The 24,088-nt window shown below is 41.0% G+C and overlaps 1 protein-coding gene across 2 annotated transcripts; it reads right to left on the bottom strand.

Moving 5' to 3' along the window:
• Positions 1 to 308: 308 nt before the first annotated feature.
• Positions 309 to 18,747, bottom strand: LOC104642706 (cell surface glycoprotein CD200 receptor 1-A-like). Of its 2 annotated transcripts, none has more exons than XM_075766028.1 (6): positions 18,461 to 18,747; positions 5,634 to 5,942; positions 4,606 to 4,857; positions 3,690 to 3,789; positions 2,691 to 2,742; positions 309 to 1,394 (listed from the first exon to the last, which is right to left on the bottom strand). In XM_075766028.1, the coding sequence occupies exons 1-6, from the start codon at positions 18,546 to 18,548 to the stop codon at positions 1,272 to 1,274; spliced, it is 924 nt and encodes a 307-aa protein (XP_075622143.1). In that variant the 5' UTR covers positions 18,549 to 18,747; the 3' UTR covers positions 309 to 1,271. The 2 variants fall into 2 exon arrangements, 1 of the variants encoding a protein (XP_075622143.1); XR_012837657.1 differs by having other exon boundaries at positions 1,305 to 1,394; positions 2,691 to 3,545.
• Between the last annotated feature and the right edge of the window lie 5,341 nt (positions 18,748 to 24,088).

Here is a 24,088-nt window from a genome sequence, read left to right as displayed (position 1 = left end):
TGGCAAAGACATTTCCATGGTCTAAAGGAAAAATTTAGTTCTTCTGATCCTACCATCAGACCAAGTACCCAGTCAGTCTTTTAAAATAGTGAAATAAGAGGAAGTAAACAGAGGTTTACAAATGGATCTCTTTACTCTTACTGTAAAGCCAGTTCATACTTTAGCTAGTAAGGCATCAATCCAAAAAATTTGAGAACTGCTAGTATATAGAGGACAATTTATTTGACTTATTCCCAAAGAATATTTTGGGAAGGTGAGAAGAAGTCACCTCAACATGAGACACGTTAAGATATATAAGCTAATTTACATACAAAAAAGTGACCTTAAAAGAACAATAAAACATCTAGACATATCAATGAAAAAATCTTCACTTGTGTTAGTTAAAATAAATATGACTAGAATTAGCAAGCATTTTATCCTTTTTGTACATTATTGCACAGTTATAGAAGATATATTTTAACTTGTTTTGTTTTGTGAAATATTTGATGATTATTTCTGTTAATAGTAGCTTACCCAATTTGAGTAACATAATTCTTTTACAGTATCTTAATGCTGATACTCTTAAGAAAGAGAGGAATACCATATCTTCAGAGAATCTTATGGAAAAGTAATCATAACAATAATCTGAAATACAGAATGAACACATTTAGTGGAAATACTGAATATGAACCTAACAAGTAAATTAATCATGCTAGTGAAGTCTCTTTCTTAGTGGATGACCTAAATTCATCACTCATTTCCATTTTCAGAACTGAGGGATTTAAGGCCTTCCCTACCAATATCTTCCGCCATTTGAACTGTTCTGTGATGACCAGTACTCAGGCCACTGAGTTAGTAATTTGTGAATTAGAAAAAAGTGGCTGTTGATTGAAGAGTGTTTCATTTTAGTTCAGAGGTAACACTCCTCCCATCTCCCAAGTGTGTGCAACATAGTGTCAAGTGCATCAAAGTAATGCCTAGAAGTGACTGACAAAACTAGGATCTCCAAGGCAAGAACAGCAAAGGGAAGAATGATCACAACAGCTTTTCCAGGAAAACACTATGGCATGGGGTCAGTCACATTTTCCCAGGGAATAATGGGAAACCTGTTTCCTTTCCGAAGGAAGAAGGCAAACGGGGGAAAAAAGAACTATACAGACTCATCAGCAAACACAGGTGTTTGAACAGACCTAGTGAGCTACGTTGCCCCAAAATCTGAAGAAATCCTCTGAGTTTCTTTCTATAACCAGTCTTTTACAAAGTGTCATTCTCCCTTTCCACTGTTGAATCATTCATGTTGCTGGTGACAGTTGTTGTGGAAAATCGTGCCCCACTGTCAGATCAGACACTGAGTTGTAAATTACGTTTTCCTTCTGCACATAAGTAGTATAAGGTTCCACTTCCAGTGTGTCATCCTAGCAAAATAAAACCAAAAACTGTAAATACAAGGAGTAATTTAGTTTGACAAGATTCTGCAAGCCTTTCATCTGGACTGAAGAATGTAACTGGGAAATAGCGCTCCCATATTTATTCCTCTTGGACTCAAGAAAAAAACTCTATTGCTTTTTCTACCAAAGAATGTGTATTGCTGTTTCTGTCAAAGATTTGGAGGGGAAAGCTGAGATATTGGTTCACGTGCCTCCTCTTCCTCCCCTTCTACCCTACTTATTTTGGCCTGAAAAAAATTGTGTTAGGGTCTAATTCACTAGAAAGAGCAAATAACATGCTAGACTCTTCACCATGATTGATTTCTCCACCAGTCTACAATTTCAGTCTACAGACATGCTAATGAAAGTTGCGTGATGTGACAGCAAGAACACTGGTACTTAACCCATTATTTTACATTAATGCAACTGCGTCTGTCAGAAACAACGGGGACGTAGGGCAGCAGAATAGGAGGAATAATAATAACTAGAATTGACTAAGTCTTTTCAGAAATCAAAACTGAAGCACCTTTTAAAACTGATGACAGAATTTGAGCCTAGCGTCTACTGTAGGTGCACAGATATTCACAATATAGATGTAACACATCTTGCCTGCATAGAATGCTGTTATTTATATTTGGTAGCAGAGAACAGAGACACACAGCTGATGAGTGAATTGCTCAGCTACACAGGAAGTTTGTAACAGCATAGAGAATACAAGAACACCTTCCAGCTTGCAGCGCAGCACTCCTTCCATTGTTTTATAAAATGTTTTGTCTTGATTATGGTTGGTTCTTTGATTGTGGATTGACCATACAAGATAAAGTGGCCTTCAAAACTTGCACATTATCATTCTGGACACCAAGAGGGATATTCTTTTTTTCCCTGTGTCTGTTAATTTTGTTGTTTAATCCTCTTGTTTGCTAATAGCTTTCTTAATATTCCCCAACCCATGATATTGCCTCCCTTCCTGAATACTGTTTGTACAGCAGTTGTGGTCAGTGTATCTGATATGAGCAGGGAGATGTGGTGGGACTCACTCCTTGCTAAGATAAAGGATGGCAGTTGCTGAGCCTTTGCTGTTGGAACAGCTCCAAGTCAAAATTATGGTGATGATAGGCTTTATTTTGTCCTGAGATACAGTTAGGAGCAAACATATAAGACACAGTAGCACCTGCTGAAAGAGGAGAGTAAAAAATCTAATGGTATCCCTTTACTGAACATGTTTTCAGGGCTACCAGAAGATCCTTGATTTGGTGATGGTGTAATTTGCATCCTTCTCCTTACCTGTGGGGAATGTGCAGGAGCAGTTTCAGGAGGTTTAGTTTTGTGGCACAGTCTGTGAAAAAGAAAACAAGTATTAAAGCAAATTCCTTCCTCAGTCCTAGGTTTGGCTGGATCACAGCGTGGTTTCTCTGCTCACAAGCTTATGAAACATTTCTTTTTATCAAGAGTAAAGCCAAAAAAGCCTTCTCATGTCTCTTTCTCCTTGACATTTGATCCTGAAATTATGGCACCCTGACTTTCTTTAGAGGTCTTTTCTCATGTTTGAGGGAGCTTAAGCAGGAAGTGGAAGCAGAAGATTAAAATCAAAGCCCTCTGGAAGGATGTACAATTCACGGTTAGTGAAATTGTATTAAACTAATTCTTCACCTCTGAGGGAGAAGATTTGGGAGAAAACCAGGTTTGGAATAGGGGAAGGAGGGAACATAGCTGAGGTTTTCAGTACAGATGCTAATTCGGCCTTTCTCTGCACAAATTATTTCTGCAGTTTTTCTTTGGAATTGCTTTTTTCTCCACAGCAAATCCTAAAGGAGCTAGAGTTCAGCTTCACCCAGGGAGCTTTTTCATGACTACAATCTGCTGTCTCCTCTGTTGATGTGGCAGGATAGCACTGATCAGTTCTCTGGCACTTGATAGAAATTATGAGGCAGTAGAACCAACCCCCTGACCTAAACAAGAGAGACACTGACAATCACAGTATCTGAAGAACATCTTTACTCTCCCAGTTTCCTATCAGAATGAAGAGCTCCCCTTTAGTGTAGCAGGCAACACAATGAGGATCCTCTGCCACCTTCTGCCCATTTATATTTTACTCAGATGCATTATTCAGTGAAGATGTGTGCAATGCACTCCAGATGTCTGCAGTATAGAAATATTTGATGTAGTTAATCCAGTTATTCGTAGCAGCACAGACTGACAGAATCATATGATTTCAAGACACAAACAGTACTTAAAGATTTCTTCTAGCACTAGACAATCTTTTCTTAGCACTGTCATACATACCTGTCACTGTGGAGCTTAAAATAGTACATGACAGTCACGGAGATGATAATGCCCAGGAAACAAGGAATGATGAATACAAGCTGGGTAAAGCTGTGGTTCTCTAAACACAAAGAGTTAGTCTTAGTTACATCTTCTTACTGCTCAGTTTCTTTATTATTTCAGTATAAGATTAAAGCTGCTTTAGCACATACACACATTTTCAACATGTTCGTAAAATAAATATAATCCCTTTCAGCAGAAGGGAAAGTCAGTAATGAAACTTGTCTGAGAAACACAAATGGAGCCTGTGTCAGAGACAAAAGCAGATCCCACAGATCTCACAGTGGACACTCATGATATTTTTTCACAAAGCCATAACTAAGCTCCTCTCAAGGACTCCGCATATCTCAGTACTGCAACTCATGTGTAGTTCTCAAAAGCAACAAAAAAAGCGCAAAAAACCAGAAACCAAATGTTGTACAGTGTCAGACATTCACAACTTGGAATGAAGTGATTTATTTATTTCTGCTGGCTACACAAAAGTTGGTTCTCTTTCTGTCTCTTACCATGATCTGAGCAGGAGACTTTACATTTGCATCTAAAAAAAATTGCTGATGTTCTGCTTCCAAGTGATTATTTTAACACTAAGATCATGAATGCTTTATCTCTGTTTCCAACAACGTTTCCACTGCCAAAAGAATACTAACACACTTATGTATTTCCCTCATAGGGAAGAAACCATTGGGAAATACTGTCTAGAACACAAACAAGCTGGTGATGTTTCTAGGCAAAGGCAGTTGGGGATGGTACTCTTGTCTATACAGGACTTCAGTGAAAGTTTCTGTAGCTTTTATAGATTTTCCTTCCTAGAAGTAACAAGAGTGTGCACAGGAGTTTAACCAGAATTTGAACACCGGGCGCACAAAGGGAAGCTTACTTGAGGGATGACAGGCTATGGACTTGCTGTGGTTCCCAGCTGGGTGGGACACAATGCAGGTGGTATTAGTCACGTTGGTGCTATATGCTGTCAGTGTGCTGAGAACAGTCACCGTCCCGTTGTCATGGCCTTCTTCCTTGGGGGTGAAGTTGCTCCCTAGTAGCCACGAGACCCGAGCAGCCGGCTTCCCTGCCGCTGCCTCGCACACGGGGTTCCCACGGTCATCGCAGTACAGGGTCAGCCTGGGGGGCACTGCAAAGCATCAGGAAGGGAGGAGATACAGGGAGTTAGTTTGCCGCAGTTGGGATCGGATGTTCTTGTTCTCTACCCAAAATGAACACAGTGGAAAGAGGAGAATGAGGTTGGAGGTGCCATCCCATTACAGCGACACGTGCCAAAGCGACAAGAGACAAAGATCGCACCTCTTTTTCCCTTTTGGACAACTCTCCCCCATGCAGGTGAGCTGCCACAGCCTTGTACCATTAGAGGAGGTTTCCCTGGACATTGCGGTAGGGAATGATCCCAAATACAGGGCTGAATTAGACTTTTGTGCTAAGCAGCCATTGTACACGTGGTTTAAGACGTATCTGAACGCCAGCATAAGAGGAAATGGGTCTGTTCCTACTGTCTGGATGAGAACATCCCATGTTTGATAGACTCTTTTTCAGCACTTGAAAGCGTTACTGTCACATGCTTTAGTTCTTTTGAATTCGTGTGTTAATGATTGATTCTACAGGATAACTGGAAGCATATGCAGAGTCCTCTTTTAGTGTATTGGAAGTTGCTTCATGCCTGTTATTTCTAACTGGACAGTGGGAAAGGGGGCAGCAGAAGGGAGAAGAATTCTGGGAAATAAGGAGAAGGGAGACACGGAGCTGCTATCAATGAAATGCATGACAGTTTATCCCAGCAAGAAAGCTCCTCTTCTTACTGCACGCTTCCCCCAGTGCATGGGGAGAGGAGCTTTGTATGTGCAGGCCCAGACACGGTCCTTTGGAGAACTGTAAAATGAGGAAGGAGTCCCTTACCCAGCACGGTCAGGTAGTACATCTCATGGAAATTCCCTTCTCTTTCTGCTACTTCACAGGTGTACTTTCCTTCGTGGGCTATTCCCACTTGCCGTATCTCAAGGGCAGGATCTTGATCTGGTCTGTATTTCCAGTTCATGCTGTCACTGCAGTTTGTTCTGTCTGTCTTGTTCTGATCAGCCCTGTATCCCAAGGTGCAGGGGCCTCCAACCTTGGGGCTTATTTTCCATGTTACCATGGTTACATTTGATTTGGTAGTGCAGGTGAGCACAGGGCTGTCACCTACCATTGTTGGCACCCTCTTGTTCCCTGAGGGAGAGAAAGGAGGAGAAAGACGTGTGAGAAGGTGCCCAGAGATGTCCCTCATAGCCTTGGAGTTCTGGTCTGTGCTTCACAGAGGAATGTCTGCACTGTTACACGCCAGGGTAAGGCGCTGTCTGTGCTTATCTGCAAATTGTCATCTCATAGTACAGCTGTGGATTGTGGAGCCAGTGGCCTATGACAGCCTACCCTCTCAATACTATCAACAAATTTCCCACTGGGGCTCATCTTAGTGGATAAGACAGATACTGGAGGAAGGCCCTACTCCTGCCAATTGTCTTAGGCAGTTCAGCATCTGAATAGTGTGCTTCTATTGGCAAATTGTCCAGAGGGTTGCTCATAGGGCTATTACCACTTACAGGCTGAAATGATAGGAATTTGACTATTGCTTTTGGCCACATGATAATGACTTTTCTGTGGCACTGTTGCTACCAAAGAAGTAACCAACTTTTATTTCTGCATTCATACAAAATCCAACACTGTGGGCAAAGGCCTTGTCTACACATCTCAGACATGACCACAGCGCAAATAACAATGGCGGATCTTTGCGTAGGAGGAAAGGTTTTTGTCTTATGCCACATGGGTGTCTTTTCATTTTCTAAATCTTTGTGAACATATACATTCACAGATAAGCATACACAATGTGTACATATGAATTCACACAATGACTGCACTTTTTTTACTGTAGCAGTCCCCATAGGACATGAATGTAAGTCCTAACCATCATTTTGCCAGGCACACAACTACAAAGGTATAAAATATGCCCATATCCATGTGCCTCTTGCTTGCGAGGCCAAGATTGCAGAGAAACTTTATTCAGTTGATGTATCAACTGTGTTGACTCTCTAACAGTGAGTATGTCTTGTTCCTGAATCTGTTTTGCGTTTGCTTGGAAACATGTTCTATTTTATCTTTTTTCTTTCTATGACACTGACTCTTCTTTTGGGTTTTAAAAGATGACTCTTTCTTGGAGTCAGGCATGATACCTCCTGTCTTTATCTTTTCATGATCCATGAACTATGTACTTGAAGCTACATGTCTGTATGGAAAAGCTTGGACCTAGTCCTCTTGTCCTTTTTCGAAGTTATCACATTGGTCATTGAAGGGTGAAGAGCCAGACCACTATTACAGCTCCTCTGTGTGCTGTGTTTGTTCAAGACAAGTTACACCTTCAGGGTTGCCTTTAAATTTTTATTTTTTTTTCTTATGGGTCCCTGAACTTCTTCTTAGCCAAGAAACTAATTAGCCTGGGATTTCTTTTTCCATAAGCTTTCAGGACTGATTCTTTTTTACACATATTGAATATGAGTCATGCTTTCTTTCTTTATATTGACCAGATTTGACACCCCTTGTCTGCCTGTGTCTTCAGCTGACACATACAAGGGGTCAAGTTTCTAACCCCAAGATTCATTTCACTATTTCCTTGACCATTGAAACCTCTCAACATGATGCCACCTTTGGGACAGTTGATTATTTTGTTTTGTTTCAACTAGTCACATTGGGAGCTTTTCCTTAGTAAAGTATTCTGTGATGGGTTTTGTTCACAGTAAAGGTACATGTGGGCAAGCACTCAGAGATGAAAGAAAGGTTACCTGTAACTATTATTCAAGATGAATTGCTTATATGTGCATTAGTATTGCCTACACTTATGTAGGCAGCTCACCGTCCTTTGTAAGGCACTTTTGAGGCTGAGAGAAAACAAGAGTCTCAGGCACAAGTTGTAAAACAGTGTGAAGAGTAGGTGAGGGAATGGGAATTTTGTATCCTTTGGCTCCTGCTGAAATTAAAAGCAAGCAACCCCCAAAATCCTCAATGTATATATATGTATAAATAACCACCTGTAGAAGATCTGTTACAGATAAACAACATTTCTTTTTCAAAATCTCCTAGGTGCAACAATTAATGAGTTAATAGGAATAATACCCATAGCTGTAGTTCAAGCCAGCCTCTGTTTACCACCTTACTTATTTCCTCTTTTAATAGGTGACCATTAAACTTTGGGTCTGTAAACCACTCTCTGAGTGCTCTGTGTCTCTGGAAGAACCCTGAGTTGCTCTTTCCTTGGGCTGAGTAATGGTTTTGGTGGCATTCTGAGAGCTGTGTGTGAGGAGAAAATCAGAGTACTAATTTTAAACCATGCATTAATCTGGAAGGACAACAAAAGCTAACCAACCTGATTTGTACTGACTAGTGAGTTTTCCACAAACTATTCCAAAAATGTTAAACCCCTCCTCAAACCTTTCAAGTAGATAAACTAAAGCAGCATTTGAAAGTTCAGCTGGAATATGCAAAGAATTAGAAGACCTAAGTTTTGCATAATTAATCAAACCTTTGTCAAAGTCTTCCTCAGAGGTACCAGACCTGACTTTGTTGTGTTTCTCTATCCCCTACTCAGAGCTGGAATTCTGTTGCCTCTGCTGGCTGGCACAATATGAAGCCCAGTTTCTGAACTTTCACAGTGCTGTAAGAAATGGTCTTAATGAGCATCAACTTCAAACTTTTAGTCAAATTATTACTATTAGCCTCTTTGAGAGAACTGCAGTTTGGTTTACCATAATAATATTGTCTGAAATCTCATTATCTTCTGGAATCTAGGTGAATGAACCATTCCAGCTCAACCACTTTTCCTTCTGTTTAACTGTGTTCTTGGGAAATGATTTCTGACTTGCAAAATGAACGCAGTTCACTGCATTTTAACTGCTTACAGATTCCTTTAAAGGTTTTTGCCTTTTCCTTTTGAGGATTAGGTATCCTTTGGGTGAGACATTTCCAAACCTGGACCTAGTTCCTGCAGATTGATAAGAGCTGTAGCTGCAATATTGCCCCACACTACACTGCACCATACAGTGCTGTAATGTATTACTTAGTCCAGCTGTATAACATGGAAGTCAGAGTGTAATTCTGAGAAGTTGTTGGGTTTTTGCTGGTAGAAGAGGAAAATTAGGTGGGGATAGTGTTTCACTGAAGCCATCCACTTCCCCTTTTTATTAAATAAAGGAAATAATACTTAGCTTCCTGCTGCTCAATACTGCCAGGATTCACTGATTTCCAAGCACAGCTGAAGAAGAAAAGTGCTATCTATTCACACCATTTTCTGTTACTCAAATTACCCACCAGCCCCACAAATGCTCGTTTCCTTAATTCAATTGTCAACAGCATTCTGTGATGTATTATTACACTGGAAGTATTTTTAAATAGCAAGTTTTTTCTGCTTAATGGTATTTCAAGAAAATGTGAGGTGTGTGTTTTAAACTCAGATGATTTTACCAGGAAAGGAACTGAAAAAAGCCTTTTGTCTCATGATGGTTACTGGATGTGAGTTCTATGAATGTCTCTGAAAACTGGAGAACAAAGTGTTTCCTCTCCCAGCTTAACACTGCCAAGAGCCTCAGAGCTCCAAGTCATGTCATCAGTATGGCTGACCTCATCTGAAAATGACTAAGCAAACCTAAGCATTCAAACAGCCTGTGTGTTGAGGCTGGGTATTTTTTCGATAAAGTTTGCAAATGTTGCACAGGAATGACAATGTTGTGCAGATTTAACTGTGTACACTTTCATTTACATATTAAAGAAGTATCATTTTACTTGTCTTTCAACTCTGCATCTTCTAAGCAGCCCATTGCAATGTACAAGTTCCCCAACATAATGGCTTGCGTGCTTCAAGTCTGTAAAGAAAGAGGGAGTGAAAGTGGTGCTTTCTGCTATGCCTTTCTGTCATATTCTTCCCTGAATGAATCAGGTACCATTCACTTCAAATGATAAGCCACATCAGACAGCTTAAAATCTGCTGAATCATGTTTAAATACAATTTTAGGTTTACGATAAATTTGTAGAAGGATTCTGAATTTCCCTGTATCTTGTTATTAATTTAGAAGGCTTTTAGGAAGACAAGAGCTTTACCCAGATGGTAGATTAATTAGTAAGTCATCTTGTTTATCCTATCCTTACATACAGCTTCCTACTTTTGTAGAGAAGCCTTATAAACATAATAAACTGCTTTCACTTTACTGCCCTCTTTCATTGCTAGAGTGCAGGTAAGTGGCATTAGTGTAAATATGAATTGTTTACTTTCTTCCTTGCTTTGCTTCTTTTCTCATGCATGCTGCTAGAAATGTGATCTTTAGACTTCTTTTACAGAAGAAGAATGCATTTGCCAAAAATCCTGAAAGGTTTGGTTAATTTGTATTTCCAAAATGACCTTGAACACCTCCTATTAAGGTGGAACAGGGAATATGTGTTCATCTCTGTATAGCAGAAATATATTATTAGGAGGAGATTTTATCCTATATTGTGAGCCTGTTCACATTCTCCCAAGAACTGTCTAAACCTCTGACTGTCTTTGTGTTGAAGGCAGAGAAAGAAAGAAAATGGTAAGGGATCGAGGCATAACTGTACAACCTGCACCTATTTTGATCGTCTTCCAGTTCAATGTGGCATGGAAGCATGTTATGATGGCAGAGTGCTGTTGATACATACTAGACTGAGTCCCAAAACCAGCATAGCCAGGCTGATAGTTCTGCTGGGCATTTGCTCATTAGCCCTGCTTGTCAGCCATGTGGATAGTTCCAGTGCTTCCATTTCTATAGATGCTCACTCACATTATCACATGGTGCAGAAATCTTCCAGCGTGCTTGCTGTTCTCCCAAGAAAGCACAGAGTTAGCTTTATTTAAAAGCAATCCAAAATTTATATTCTCAGGAATTAATCTGTAAATAGCTATGGCATCCACCAGCACAAAGGCAGTTCATAAACAGAAATTATCCTTATCCCTAATCTGTCCTTCCTGGTCAGCCATAGTATTTCCTTCAGTATGGAGATGTTGATAGGACCTCATGTTGGGCTGAAGCTGGACATGCCCTGCTTTCTCTTTCTAGTGAGCATGCCAAAACCCATCCAGTCTCTAAAAGCATGTTTTATTAGAACATAAACCAATACGCTGGAAGATGACAGCTCTTTAGGGAACACAGAATTTCTAGCTATACTAACGAAAAAAAAAGGCCTGAAAATAAATCTCCACTGCTCTCTGTGCCCCTATAGAACAGGTTCTTTCCCCCAGTCCTCTATTCTACTCCACCAGCTTTTGGTGACTGGTCAGGCTGCACAGGTTCCACATGATGTCTTCTGAGCTCCTTTTTCCATCACTTCCATGACTTCTTGTGGGTCTGCTCCAACCAAGCCCTTTGCCCAGGTGTCCCCATCTGCTTTCTTTGCCCTCCTTATGCTGCCTGCCCCAGCCTGCACTCTTGGGTATGTACTCAGCAGCTCTGGGGGAAGACACGACCTTCCCTTCCCTCCTGGAATTTCACTAAACCTAAAAGGTGATTGTCTGCTCTGCGGGAGAACTAAACAAACAAAAATATTCCACTCTGTTAAAGAGGAAAGGTTCAGTGCTGCAAGTGTTTTAATTCAGACCTGTCACTGCACCACCGCTTTACTGTAAAATGGCTAAAAGTCAGTTGCTAAAGTTTCCTCTGTGATAGCTCATTGGTTTATGACCAATGCATTAGGGCATATATGCCATACACATCAGCATTTATCTATTCAAACAAAGGCTCGGAAACAAGCCAGTACGTTGCACTGCTACTTCTGTCAAGGTGAAATCCCATGTTATGGCTGAGCTGAACTGACAGCTTTCTGTAGCTGAAAAAGGGGATAACCAGTGCAGCGAAGGCCTCACTCTCTGTGGGCCTGCGGAGAACAAGAAATCTGAAGAGGTGTGAGTTATCAAGCTCATCTCAGTGCAGTGATAACCGTAGGACGATAATTAAATGTCAGTACTGTTAACTATTTCATTGCACACAGGAGAGATGCAATGAAGGATCATATGTCTATACATTTGTTGTAAATAACTTCTCGTTTTCAGTCTTATTCTTCACAAATGAGTGGACTCTGGAAAGTGGCAATCATTTTTTCTGCTAGCCAGAAGAGGCAGAGCTCAGGAGCCCAGGAGGACGTACTGTCTGTCACACTGATGTAGAAAATAGGTGAGTCCAGGAGTTCTGTGCAGCTCTGGGCTGAACCATCCTACTTTGGTTGTGGATGCAGATCCATTGTGAGCAGGTTTCACTTTGGAGACTCATCTCACTGTGGGTAGGGTAGGAGGCCTTTAGACTGGGGTCCTCCAATTTCACTCCAGCCTCTGAAGTTCATCTAATTATATTACCAGTAATATTATGCCACCCCTCATTGTCTCTCCTTGACTGTTGAAGAAGATTTTAAGCCATGACTGAGGAGGTTCTCAAACTGTATTCCAGTGCATTGAGAGCACATTCCACTGCACTGACAAATTCCACTGTTATGTTTGAAAATGGACATATTCTCTCTCCGGAACAAACTCAGTTGAGGAGTTGTGTTTCAAAAAATGTGCTGGTTACTGTTGTCATGCTAAGATTACTGTAATTGAAAAAGACTGGGGGAAAGACTTTGCTCTGTTTTTTTTTTTTTTTTAGTGTGGTTTATGCAGTGTGACAGCTCTTGGGGATAACTAGTTGCACCAGTTCCTTTGCAGTGTCACTTATTTAGTCATTTCTCCTGTTTCTCAGAGTCTTTCTCACAGTAAAAGGAAGAAGAAAGACTTTAACAACAGGAAAATTTGATTGTGAAGCCAGTAAAATTTTCAGGGGAATCACTGCAAAATCAGAGACAGCTACGCGGCTTGCAAGTACTTTTGATTGTTTTCAAATAGGAAAGGTTTCCAGCCTCTGTTATTCTTTATAGCAGGTTTTAACCCACAGTAGAACTTCTTATTGCCACCAAAATGACTCAAGTTCCATGACAGACTTTTCAGAAATTTAGGTGCTAAAGAGTTTTTCGCACTGTAAAGAGACTGCTTTACTTTCTCAGACATAATCCTATTGTGCCTTTATTTCTCACAGTAACAATCTCCCACAGTGTTTTGGTGCATCTCCCCACACACACTGCAGATTGTGACGTATTAAACTTAGAGGTATAATGAACTGAAACAATGATCATACCACAAGCAAATGACTAACTGTATCTTGGAATGAATATATTATATGAGTCATAGCAAGTCATAATCAAAAAAGCAGTACTGGATGCTTGGAAGAGGCCAGGTACCACAGGCTGAGCTCTGCATTTGTTTTCCCCTTCTGCTGCCACCGAGTGCCTGTAACACTTAGCAAGGTTTGTCTGGCATGAAGTGGAAGATAAATAGAAGTGCTTTGTACTAGGGTAGGAATTGCTAAAGTACTGACAGAGTTTTATATATGGTAACTTTGTGACTCTGAAAATGTAGCCACAACAGCACAGGACAGAGTGTAGGCTGAAAACCAGCCCTGTGTGTCAGGTGAGTAGTAAGTAGTTGGACTACTCTAATTTTCTTGATAGAAATACATGAACAAGTTGGCCTGAGCTCATATGACTCTGTTTCTGGAAGCTGCAATCACAGCTTTTCCAGCGTGGACATATCTTTAAAAGGCTACAGTAAGAGACTTATACCTTTATTGTTAGTTTCCCACTCCTACTCTTACCCATACACGTCATTATTCCTTGAAAATATCTCCTATTCCCATTTCATTCTATTTAGGCTTTTTCCCATCTTCATAAATCCTTTCTTCCTCATACTCAAATTCTTTTGTTCTCCTTTTAACACATTTATTTTCTGCCACCATTACTGTGTCACTTGCAGTATAAATCTCTTTCCTGCTGTCCCATACAAGCTGAAATAGCAACCTTAAAAGATAGCCAGAAAAATCCACTTTGTCATTGTAAACTCTGGTTTTCCAGTATGAATTGCCTGCAGCATGTCTGGATTTTTTAGATTGCAAACTTTAATATGATTTTGTATGTTGCAGAGAGATGAGCACACTGACAGAACTTGGGCATGAACCCAAGGTTTCAGTCTTCCCATTCAAGGTGGAATATACCTTTGCAGTTGCCAGTTCCTAGTTTTTAATTTTTCTATGATCTTTTAATTCTCTTTAGCTTTCTCCAGTATCCTTTCAAGCAGTTATTCAAGATAGCCGATTATGAAGGCAAAGGAAAGATGTTAAAGCTCACCTAGTTAGAGATGTGCTTTGATATAGTGTCCTCTTGAAAATCATAAATTAAGCTGAAGAATAGAGGGACAACTGGAGGGAAACATGGTAGATAAAGAACTGGATTAAGGAGAGAAAGCAAAGGCAGAGTTAAAAGGAGGCGTTATGTTGAAGGTAGCTCGCCATTTATGTTTCACCGCAGATGATTTTTATGGTAATTCTGTTTAACAGTTTTACTAATGGCATTGGCATCTGTATCAGGAGTGTGTGAGGAAATTTGTTGAAAGCAGGAAGAATATAGCATTATTAATATAAAGAATGGAAATGTCACACAAAAAGAACCAGGTGACTTTGATGAGTAGAATGGTAGATGTGTGCTGAAATTCAGCAGCTCAAAAGGTAATAACAATAAAAATAGGTAATACAACAAATTTAGCCTGGAAATTAGAACAGAGAATCTTGCCTCAATCGGGATAAAACCCAGCTTTTCCATAAGGTGTTGCTTCTTTTGGTGCTCAGATTGTTTATGAAAAGTGTTTCATGATACAATGCCTGCAAAAAAGGCAATTTGATGCAGGGATGCAGGGGTCCTTTCTGAGGTTTTGTTTCTACCCTCACATAAATGGGCTATGATGTCTCAATATAAATGTGACTTTGCAGAAAAAAGGATGGGTACACTTCTTTAACAAAGGAATTAGTTGGTCTTTAAATGATATTTTAGAGTCATCCAGCTTGCAAAACAAACACTGTTGGCCAAATCCTCAACTGATAATAAAACATCACTGAACTTAACAAGCTGTTGCGTATTATATCAGTCTGGCTGTAAACTTTAAACTTGGTATAGCAACATCTGCGTGCAAAGTAAGTAGATCTCCATCCTTGTAGAACGGGAGCTGGAATGGATGAGGGGAAAAGGGATTTATACTGGCTGCCAAACCGCCTTAGGTAGTATTTCTTTCAGAGTAGCACTGTGACACTATGTGTAACAAAGTGCAAAGCCCCCCTACTTCTCAGTATAGAAACAGATACAGAATACTTTATATTCTGTTCTGCATGCTGAACTTGGCCTTTTACTCTCTTCCTCATGAGAAGAGTAAAATAAGTTGCACTGTTTATTTATGCTTAAGTGACATTTTCCTGCTATTCTACACAAAAATAGATCATTGACTGCAAACGATAGGTTGTATGCGCTCTTTTTCGTACTTTGCAGAGAGCGGATAAGGGACTGCTGGGAAAACATGCTTATGACCTCACTTATATATAGTTAAAATCTCAGTCATACCTTGTTTAGTGCTTAGCTTTAGCATAGTACTTTTCTTCCTAGCATTTTCTTACTCGATACAAATATAAGGCAGCATAAGAAGATTCCCTACACTTTTTTCTTATGAATGATTGTACCTCTAAATACAAAATATATCAACTGTGAGTTTTAAGTAGCATGTACTTCTACAAGTGCAAAGAAAATTTGCTTTGTAGTCATAGAGTATGTGGTCAACTTGCAAGATGGAAGTTCCTTGTTTCCATGCTTTTGAACTAGACGCATTCAGACACTGCATTTGAACCACAGCAAAGTAAAATGGTAATGTCACAAGGACACGCTTTGAAGATTGTACTAGGGCAATTTAGATGTCTTCTGAGATTTTTTTTTGCTTAATTGAATAGTACAGAATTCTGGTTTAAGCATTTGGGTAAGAAAAACAGGCTGTTTGGATTCAGGTGTTTTTAGGGTAAAAAAGTCAGAATGATTCCAGCACATAGACCCAAAGGAGCAGCAAAGAAATAGTGAAATGGAGACAAATGTAAATTTACCAGAATAGTGGTTTAGGCTATTATTTTTTATAGCTGGAGCAAGATTCCACAGTAAACTAGAACAGGAGGCAACAGACACAGGAGCACTGAAACACACTAGGACAGAGAAAGTAAGAAGGCAACAAAACACTATTACACTAGTGAAGGAGAATTTACAAGTTATATTAAGGGAAGAAACTAAATGAAAGCAGTAGCATTCAAGAAAGTATGTATGCAGGTAAGCTTGAACCGTAGCCACATTGCTCTGTAAATCTACTTCACTTTTATTCACCTCATACACACTAATTCCAGCACTGATGCAATGCCACTGAGTTCAATTTTTTACTATTGATAAAAACTGAACAACCATAGAGAATCACATCTCATTACTGACAACGGATTTCTTACAGCTTCCTCTGAAGCACTTGGTCATATCTATTGCCACAGGATACCACTGCAGATGCAGGACTTACTTACACAGTCCAACATTGCAAATGTTAATCCAAAAAAAGAGAGTTGTTGCATGAAACTCTCATGGAAGATCTTTCTCTCCCTTATCCCCTTTCCTTTGGAGTATGTACACAACCACTTGAGGTGTCCTGTTTGCTTAGTTAAACTAGAGAAGTCTTCAAAGTGTTACTGAAAGGATTTTAATTTTGAGTCTTTTCCACGGTTGCTGCTATGAGGATCATTGCAGAAGGATTGTTAGTACAGATCATGCATCAGCAGCTTCAGTAGCATATTACTGAACTCTACTTGGGGGCAGATCTGGATACGACAATTATGAAGTGACCTCAGCCTTGCTTCTGAGCTGCCCCTTCTGCTGTTGTAAAAACTAACCAAACACCACAAAACAACATGCTAAGGAAATATTAAGGAAAATGCTAATGCTCATAAAACACAACAGTTTTTGCATGACCTTATTTCCTACAGACTAGCTTGCTCTAGTCTTCAGAAGGGGGGACACAGTTCCTTCTGAGCTTCATACAACACTAAAATTGTCTGAACAGAATACACACATTAGATCAGCTTGCACATTTAGCCTGTGATCTCGGAAGAAAAATACCTTGTCATTACATCTTGCTCAGAACAGCCACCCTAATATTGAAGGAAACAAATTTAAGAGCAGTGTTAGCTAAAACCTTCCCATCAAATGTGAATTGCTTTTTATTGGGGGCGGGGGGGGGGGGGGGGGGGGGGGCGCAGGTTCAAGCAAGAAATCAGATTTTAACTGAATATCTTTTCCCTTTTGAAGGGGAATATCATTGATTCATCAAGACACCAAGAAGTTAAAATCCAATTACTTTTTGGGTGAAAAAAAACCTTTTTGGCATTGGAATATTTTTTTTATATTTTCAGCAAAGTCAATTTTTAAAAATAATTTTTTTCCAGTAGGATTTCCCTTTGTCTCCCTCATTTTCTTCAACATTTTGTAATGTGTCCATACTCCTTTAGTATGTGTCCATACTCCTTTTTGAGCAGCTGTATTCAAAAATATAGACTGTCTTTGATGTTACCATAATGTGTCTGTCTGACCCTGAGCAGGCTTCTCAGTATTATTCTGAAATAGTTCTTTACCTACAGAATAGGGACAGGTCTTTTACCTCCAGTGTGCCTGTTGTGAGGTTACCAATGCAAAGTTTAAAAACGTTTGTGAAGTATTTCAATTTTTTCCAATGGGTAGCACTGAGGTAACCATTTTGAATCCCTCATTTGATCAGCCAAACACATTATAGACAGCTGTTCCCTCACTGCCAACAATGACTGCATCCGTTTTGCTTTAAAATATCACCAAGGAGTCATTTTTATTTTCTGGCCAAGTGGAATAGAATAACTCATGTTGATGCAGTTTAGTTCTACCTGTCCATAATAGGAATGGGTACATGCACGTTACATATTCAGAGATGTCCATAGCTTAATTTGGATCTCACAGACCTATCTGCCTTCTCCCTCTATACATAGGCAGTTTAGGTTTCTGGAACTGCTCCTCAAATCCCTAGTCCCATTACCCAGTCCCTGGACTGCTGTGTGGTGTCTGGAAGAGCACAAGCTCTAGAAATGCAAATGAACAGTGTGTGGGAGATATTAGCTGCTGTAGCTAAACTAAAACTAAGTCAACCACACTAAACGACGGGGTTAGAAAGGCTTAGGAGCGTCACTAAGGCACAGAAACCTTCCCCACTCTTGACACTGACCATGCCCATTAGCCTCAGAATGAAATCCCAGAAACTGCTCCCTACTGTCAGCGCATCAGTGATTTTCCACCACTCCCCAGAAAGACACGAGATCCTTGCCCCATTTCAGAGTATCTGCAGTCTCTCTTCAGCAGAAACCACAAGGCCAAAAGCTTCATGTTTACAAATGCTTTCCTGGGCATATTTTTAGTAAGTCAAATGGGTCAGATCAATGGATCTGCAAAAGATGATGTGGATTTAGAGGTCTGAGTAAAAAGGTTATCTGTGACAAATGGTATGTTCCCAGCTAAGGGTCGCTAAATAATCACCTGTGTGGAAGTCACAGGGATAATGCCTGGCAGCCTTGTGACCACTGAGAAGAGAAGAGCAGGAGTGGATATTGGGGAAGCATGTTTTAGTTGTGGTCCATAATTTTTAGCAATTAAAGAAAGTCACAGCATGATGGATAGCTTTTATGGAAAGAAATTATCTGTGCACATTTCCCTTTCTTCCATCCTGATGGCTGACTCGTCCCAGTTAGACTCACCTACTGTTCTCATGACCTTGGTGATGGTGAGCAGCACAAAAACACACAGAGTCTTCCCAGCAATCTTCATGTCGGCTCCTGGTTTCATGGCTCAGGCAGCTCTGTCACTCCATCCATCCCGCCGCCAACCTAGCTGTGGTCATGGGGAGTATTTCTTGCCTGCCAGTGTGTTCCTCAGCAGCCAATGTCAGTGTTTGCTCTCCCCCTTTCCCACTCCTCTCCTCTAGCTGTGCATGCTCCTGATCGACTGGCTCCTCAAGGCTGGAGAGGTTCCTCCTTCTGACTTTTCAGAGCACTAGGCTTCCTGTGCTGAGAGCCCAGGCGAACACTGAGGAAACAGACTGAACAGCTCTGCCTTCCGTTCATTGGCTCTCCTCAGGAGGCTGATGAGTGAAGATAAACCCTGCAGCAGAGCTCAGAGGGGGTAAAAGCGGAGGAGATTATTCAAGGCTGAGTTTAATATAAAAAAGGAAATCTTAGTCTTGGGAAGCTAGAGAGAAACTTATTTTTCATATTTGTCACTACTACTGCTGCTGCTACTTCTTTGTCACTGTCTCCAAGAAAATTCCTCCTCATCTCTCCCTCAAAGAAATAAGCAGTCTCAAATCTTCTCTGTAGGTGGTATTTTTAACGATTTCTCCATTCACTAGCTACTTAGCTACTGGCAGCATAGTTCGCATCTTGAACAACAAGGCTTTCCAAACCCTGGGGGGAGAAACTGAGTTTTGAGAGGAAAGAAAAGCCTATTTTACATACTTTTCAACAGAAATAATACAGAAATTGGACCTGGCCCACATCTTTCACTGAAAAGCTGTTGTCAGAATACTGTTGTGTGTGGTTTTTTTAAATAATACTTTACCTGTTTCCCCACTTCCTCACTGATCTAGTAACTTCAGATTTAGGGTTTCTTTTCCTTTCTTAAGCCACAATACTTCCCCAGCATAGTTCTGTAGGCCAGCAGTAGAGAAAAGGCCTCGGCTATTGAAAGCTACAAGTCAGAATAATTACCACTGAGGACAAAGACATAAGAGGTAAAGACAGAAAACAGATCAAAGTTGGCAGGAAATTGAACTGCTCAGGAGCTAGGACTGCACACCACATTTGAACATCGGCAAGCTGTGCTGATGACTGTAGTCTGATGTTCTGGTAATTTTGTTTGATCAGACTGGTGTTCAAGAATGGTCTGCATTGATGTTCACTGGAACAGAGGAGTGTGAATTAAGGTCCTATGTAAATAAGTAAAAAAAGACTGATAATGATCATGTGAAGAAAATCAGGTAAGACAGAAATTCAGCTGGATCATCTTGGTCCCAGGATCACCTAAATAACTACAGTTTTGTGTGGGAGAGCATTCTGTATATTTTTCCCACTTGATTTTTTTAAATTTAATTTAACATTTCGACCCTCCTCCACACTGTTCTGTGGTTTTCAGTATGCTATTCACAGTAACACTCTGGTGTATTTTCTGAGTATTTATCATTGATCTAGGAATTAGTAATGCTTGTGAATAGATATCATAGCTATATTTTAGAAAAGGGCATGGAGAGGAAGAAGAGGTGTTTATGTAAGTGGAGATTAAGATACAAGGTAGGAGAGAGAAGTAGGCAACATGTAAGCAGTATGAGGCCTCAAATGTAAAAGACAAGAGGAAACTAAGGTGGTGTAAATGTGCAGACATGTGGCATATTGGATAGATGATTCCTGCATGACCATCAAAAAATGAAAAGATGCAATGGGGTAGAGGAGATTTTGAAAGAGAGCAAACTATCTTCTAAATAAGAAAAGTCCCACCTTAAGCTGTCATAATGAAAGGTCTCTGCCATTCCTATAGGAATTCATTCAGAACCAGAAGTTAGCTCGATTCTTATGGTAGGCAAATATTATTTAAGATGTCATTAAATGCCTTGGGGGCAACTTCCTGTTTGAAGCCGGGGTTTCTAGGAACAAGTGAGGGGCTCATATGAGAAGGCATGGTGGGTTGACCTTGGCCGGCTGCCAGGTGCCCACCAAGCTGCTCTATCACTTCCCATCCTCAATGGGACAGGGGGAGAAAAATATGATTAAAGGCTCGTGATTTGAGATAAGGACAGGGAGATCACTGAACAATTACCATCATGGGCAATACAAGAAGGTGTTTTGGGCAGTGGTGTGGTTTATAAGGTATATTTCTAGCCAATCAGTAGTTGCTTCCACTACAGTGAGTATATAGCATTTGCCTTGTGTTGTGGTTTTTGGCTGGGATAGAGTGAATTTTCACAAGAAGCTGGGAGGGCACACAGCCAGGACAGATGACCCAAACTAGCCAAAGGGGTATTCCATACCAGTCATGCTCAGTGTATAAGGGGTGGAGGTGGCTGGGGAGGAGGGGTCGCTGCTCCGAGACAGGCTGGGCATTGGGGTCCAGGGGTGAGCAAATTGCATTGTGTATTACCCACTTCATATGTTTCTTTATTAGTACTGGTGTGACTTTTCTCTTCCTTTGCTGTCCTGTTAAACTGTCCTTATCCCAACCCATGAATTTTACTTTTTTCTTCTGATTCTTCTCCCCATCCCACCAGGGGGAAGGAGTGAGTGAGAGGATGTGTGGTGCTTAGCTATCGGCTGGGGCTAAACCATGACACCTTGGCCTGTTTGTGGCAGTGGTCCAATATAGTCAATTTGCCAGGCCTCACAATGAAAACCCAGCCACTGCCCTCTGTTCCAGGGAGACTCTACTCGTGTGGTTCAGTTGATTGCAAGCACATGTTTCACACTCATGAGTGACCTGTGTGATGGCCACCATGGTCAAGTTGACCCCTCGACCATAAGCCCATCTGTATGTTGCATCTCTCCCTAGATGTCCAGATGTTTTGTAGGCCCGTTGAACTACAAACAGCTCACTCTTACACACCCAGTCCAGGTCCACCTGAGCTACTTCAATTTTAGCAGCCTTGTCTGTTTATCATTTCGATGTTCTTCAGTGGTGTGACTTTTGGGCATGTGAGCACGATGTACCTTCAGAGCAATGTTTTCTACCTGGGCAGCGAAGTCTTGCCACAATGCAGCAGCCCAGATGGATTTACCTCTGTGCTGCCAACTGGTCTTCCACTGCTGTAGCCACTCCCATAGGGCATTAGCCACCATCCAGGAGTCAGTATAGAGATAGAGCACTGGCCACTTTTCTTGTTCAGCAATCTCTAGGGCTACTTGGATGGCTTTCACTTCAGAAAACTGACCCGACTCACCTTCTCCTTCAGTGGCTTCCACACTTGCTGTGTGGGACTCCACACAGCAGCTTTCCACTTCCAACGGTTTCCTACAACACAACAGGATCCAACAGTAAACAGAGCATAATGGCTTTCATCTTCTGATAACCCATTGTATGGTGGTGCTTCTTGGGCATGAACAACCTCCTCAGGCAGTGCTCAAAAATCTCTGCCTTCTAGCCAGTCCATGATCTCTTCCAGGATTCCTGGGCAGTTGGGTTTGCCCAGTCGAGCTCGTTGCATGATCAGTGCTACCCACTTACTCTGTGTAGCGCTGGTTGCGTGCTGTGTAGCGGGGATGTTTCCTTTGAACGTCCAGTGTAGCATGGGCAATTGCAGTGCCAAGAGGAGATATGCTTCTGTAGCAACAACTTCTGAAATGGCTCAAACCCCCTTGTATGCTGCTAGTGTCTCTTTTTCAGTCAGGGTATAGTGGGCTGCTTATCCTCGTTACCCCTGGCTCCAAAACCCTAATGGTCAACCTCAGGTTTCTCCTGATGTTTTCTGCCAGAGGTTCCAGGTGAGACCGTTCTCCCCAGCTGCAGTGTAGAGTACATTTTGCACAGCTGGTCCTGTCCAGACAGGCCCAAGAACTATCACACGAGCTATTTCCTGTTTGATATGCTCAAATGCTTGTTGTTGCTCAAGGCTCCACTCAAAATAGTTCTTTCAGGTTACTCGATAGAGAGGGCTCACAGGCTGTCTATAACCTGGAATATGCATTTTCCAGAACCACGTGAGGCCTAGAGAAGCTCATGTTTCTTTCTTGTTAGCTGATGGAGACATAGCTGCTATCTTGTTGATCAGATCTAGAAATCTGAGGATGGCGGAGTCTGGGAAGTACTGGAACAGTTCCTTCTTCTACCTTGTGAAAATTCTGCTACACACAACAGAACTTGGGAAGTGAAATACAAGAAGTCTGTGGCAGCACATGACTGAAAACATAAATTTAGCACAAGAAGCGACAAGTACTTTATTTCTTATTCACTGGAGCCTGTCCTCTCAGTCACACATTGAGAGTCAGGATCCCATGGCAGAGGAACTGATCCTGAGAAAGGCCAGAGTGGGACAGAGGATCACCTACATGGAGAAATAATGCATGTAGGGGAGGGAAAGTTGTCAGGGTTTGCTAGCTTCATCAGTCAGAAATGCAGTGTGCATTTGATGGAAAGGAGAAGGAGAGGGATAAACTGGTTCTGATAGCTGAAGCTGAAGCCTGAGACATAGCTGAGGATGAAGATGTTGCCAACAAGGTGCAATTAAAGATACACTTTCAGTAAGTACCTGTTACCACACAGCAGCAGAGAAAACTCAAGCTTTGTTTTTTTTAAGGTGCTATGCAAAGGCATCACAGCCTTCCTGGAGACCGAACTTTCCCTGTCTTCTGTGTTCTGAGAGCACAGATCTGGGCTCTGCCTGTGGTTTTCAGTGTGGGTTATTGCAGACCCATTTTATGTTAATTATCATAATGTCATCAGATATTATTTGACAAAGGCAGAATCTCTGATCTACTCTGTTTGAAGTGGTTTTACTCAGCATTAAAGTCCTTGCTGACAGCAGATTCCATGCTAATAACTCATTCAGCAAGAAGTGCAGGAGCTATAAAGCTGGAATTTAAGTATCAAGGTGCAGACAGAAATTAAATTATTTCCAGGAACTTCATTTCCAATGATGACGTGAACATCAGAGTGCTGGAACCTCAGCTGGTATAAACTTTTAAGCTGGCCCAGTTCCGTTGACTTCTAACAGAGCTACCATGACTTTCTCCATGTGAGAATTCTCCCTGCTGTCTCTATGTCAGCTGAGGATCCTTAATCTTGGGACCACACGGATAGCCGAACAGGCTGCACATAAATGAGTGAATCCAGTTATCTCTGAAGCTGGAAATGGTTCTGGAAAAGCATCATGATTCTCTATGTACTGACATCTGTTTTACTCAGCCCAGCAATGAAATACAATGGTTTTGTCTAGTGATTTGGTAAATAAGTGAACTTAAGGCTGGATTACATTATGCAGTGGCTTTGTCCGATGTATAGGTCATTAAACCTACTTTAGTTCTTTCAGAGATAGCAGTGTATGTCACACTTGTCAGTGAATTTCCTGCTTTTTGATGACCTTACAGCCGAGAATCAAAGGAAAAATAATTTCATAAGTTTTATTTGCATGCTCTGTGACAAAATACATTAATTTTGCATATGGGGGTATGTGAAATAGAAAACAAAAGTATTGCATAGCATCATGTCTTGTGTGGGCAGATGCAAAACTTCTCCTATATCTACCTTGCTGATGCACCTTACTCTGACTGGCTGTTCCTCCCACTATTTCAGTTCTTAATTCTAACAGATCTCATCCGGTCTACCTGGAATATAATTAGCAAGTCTGC

This window comes from Balearica regulorum, chromosome 1 (genome assembly GCF_011004875.1).
Source record: "Balearica regulorum gibbericeps isolate bBalReg1 chromosome 1, bBalReg1.pri, whole genome shotgun sequence".
NCBI lineage: Eukaryota > Metazoa > Chordata > Aves > Gruiformes > Gruidae > Balearica > Balearica regulorum.
Note: the sequence above shows the minus strand (reverse complement) of the source record. Positions and strands in the feature narration are given on the sequence as shown.

Bases quoted from the DNA above. Each gene is read 5' to 3' on its own strand.
- LOC104642706 (XM_075766028.1), bottom strand. From the start codon at position 18,548: ATGAAACCAGGAGCCGACATGAAGATTGCTGGGAAGACTCTGTGTGTT. The intron at 4,858-5,633 runs GTAAGGGACTCC...GATGCTTTGCAG, and splicing joins GTACTACCTGACCGTGCTGG to TGCCCCCCAGGCTGACCCTG. The intron at 1,395-2,690 runs GTAAGGAGAAGG...TTATTTTGCTAG, and splicing joins CTCCTGCACATTCCCCACAG to GATGACACACTGGAAGTGGA.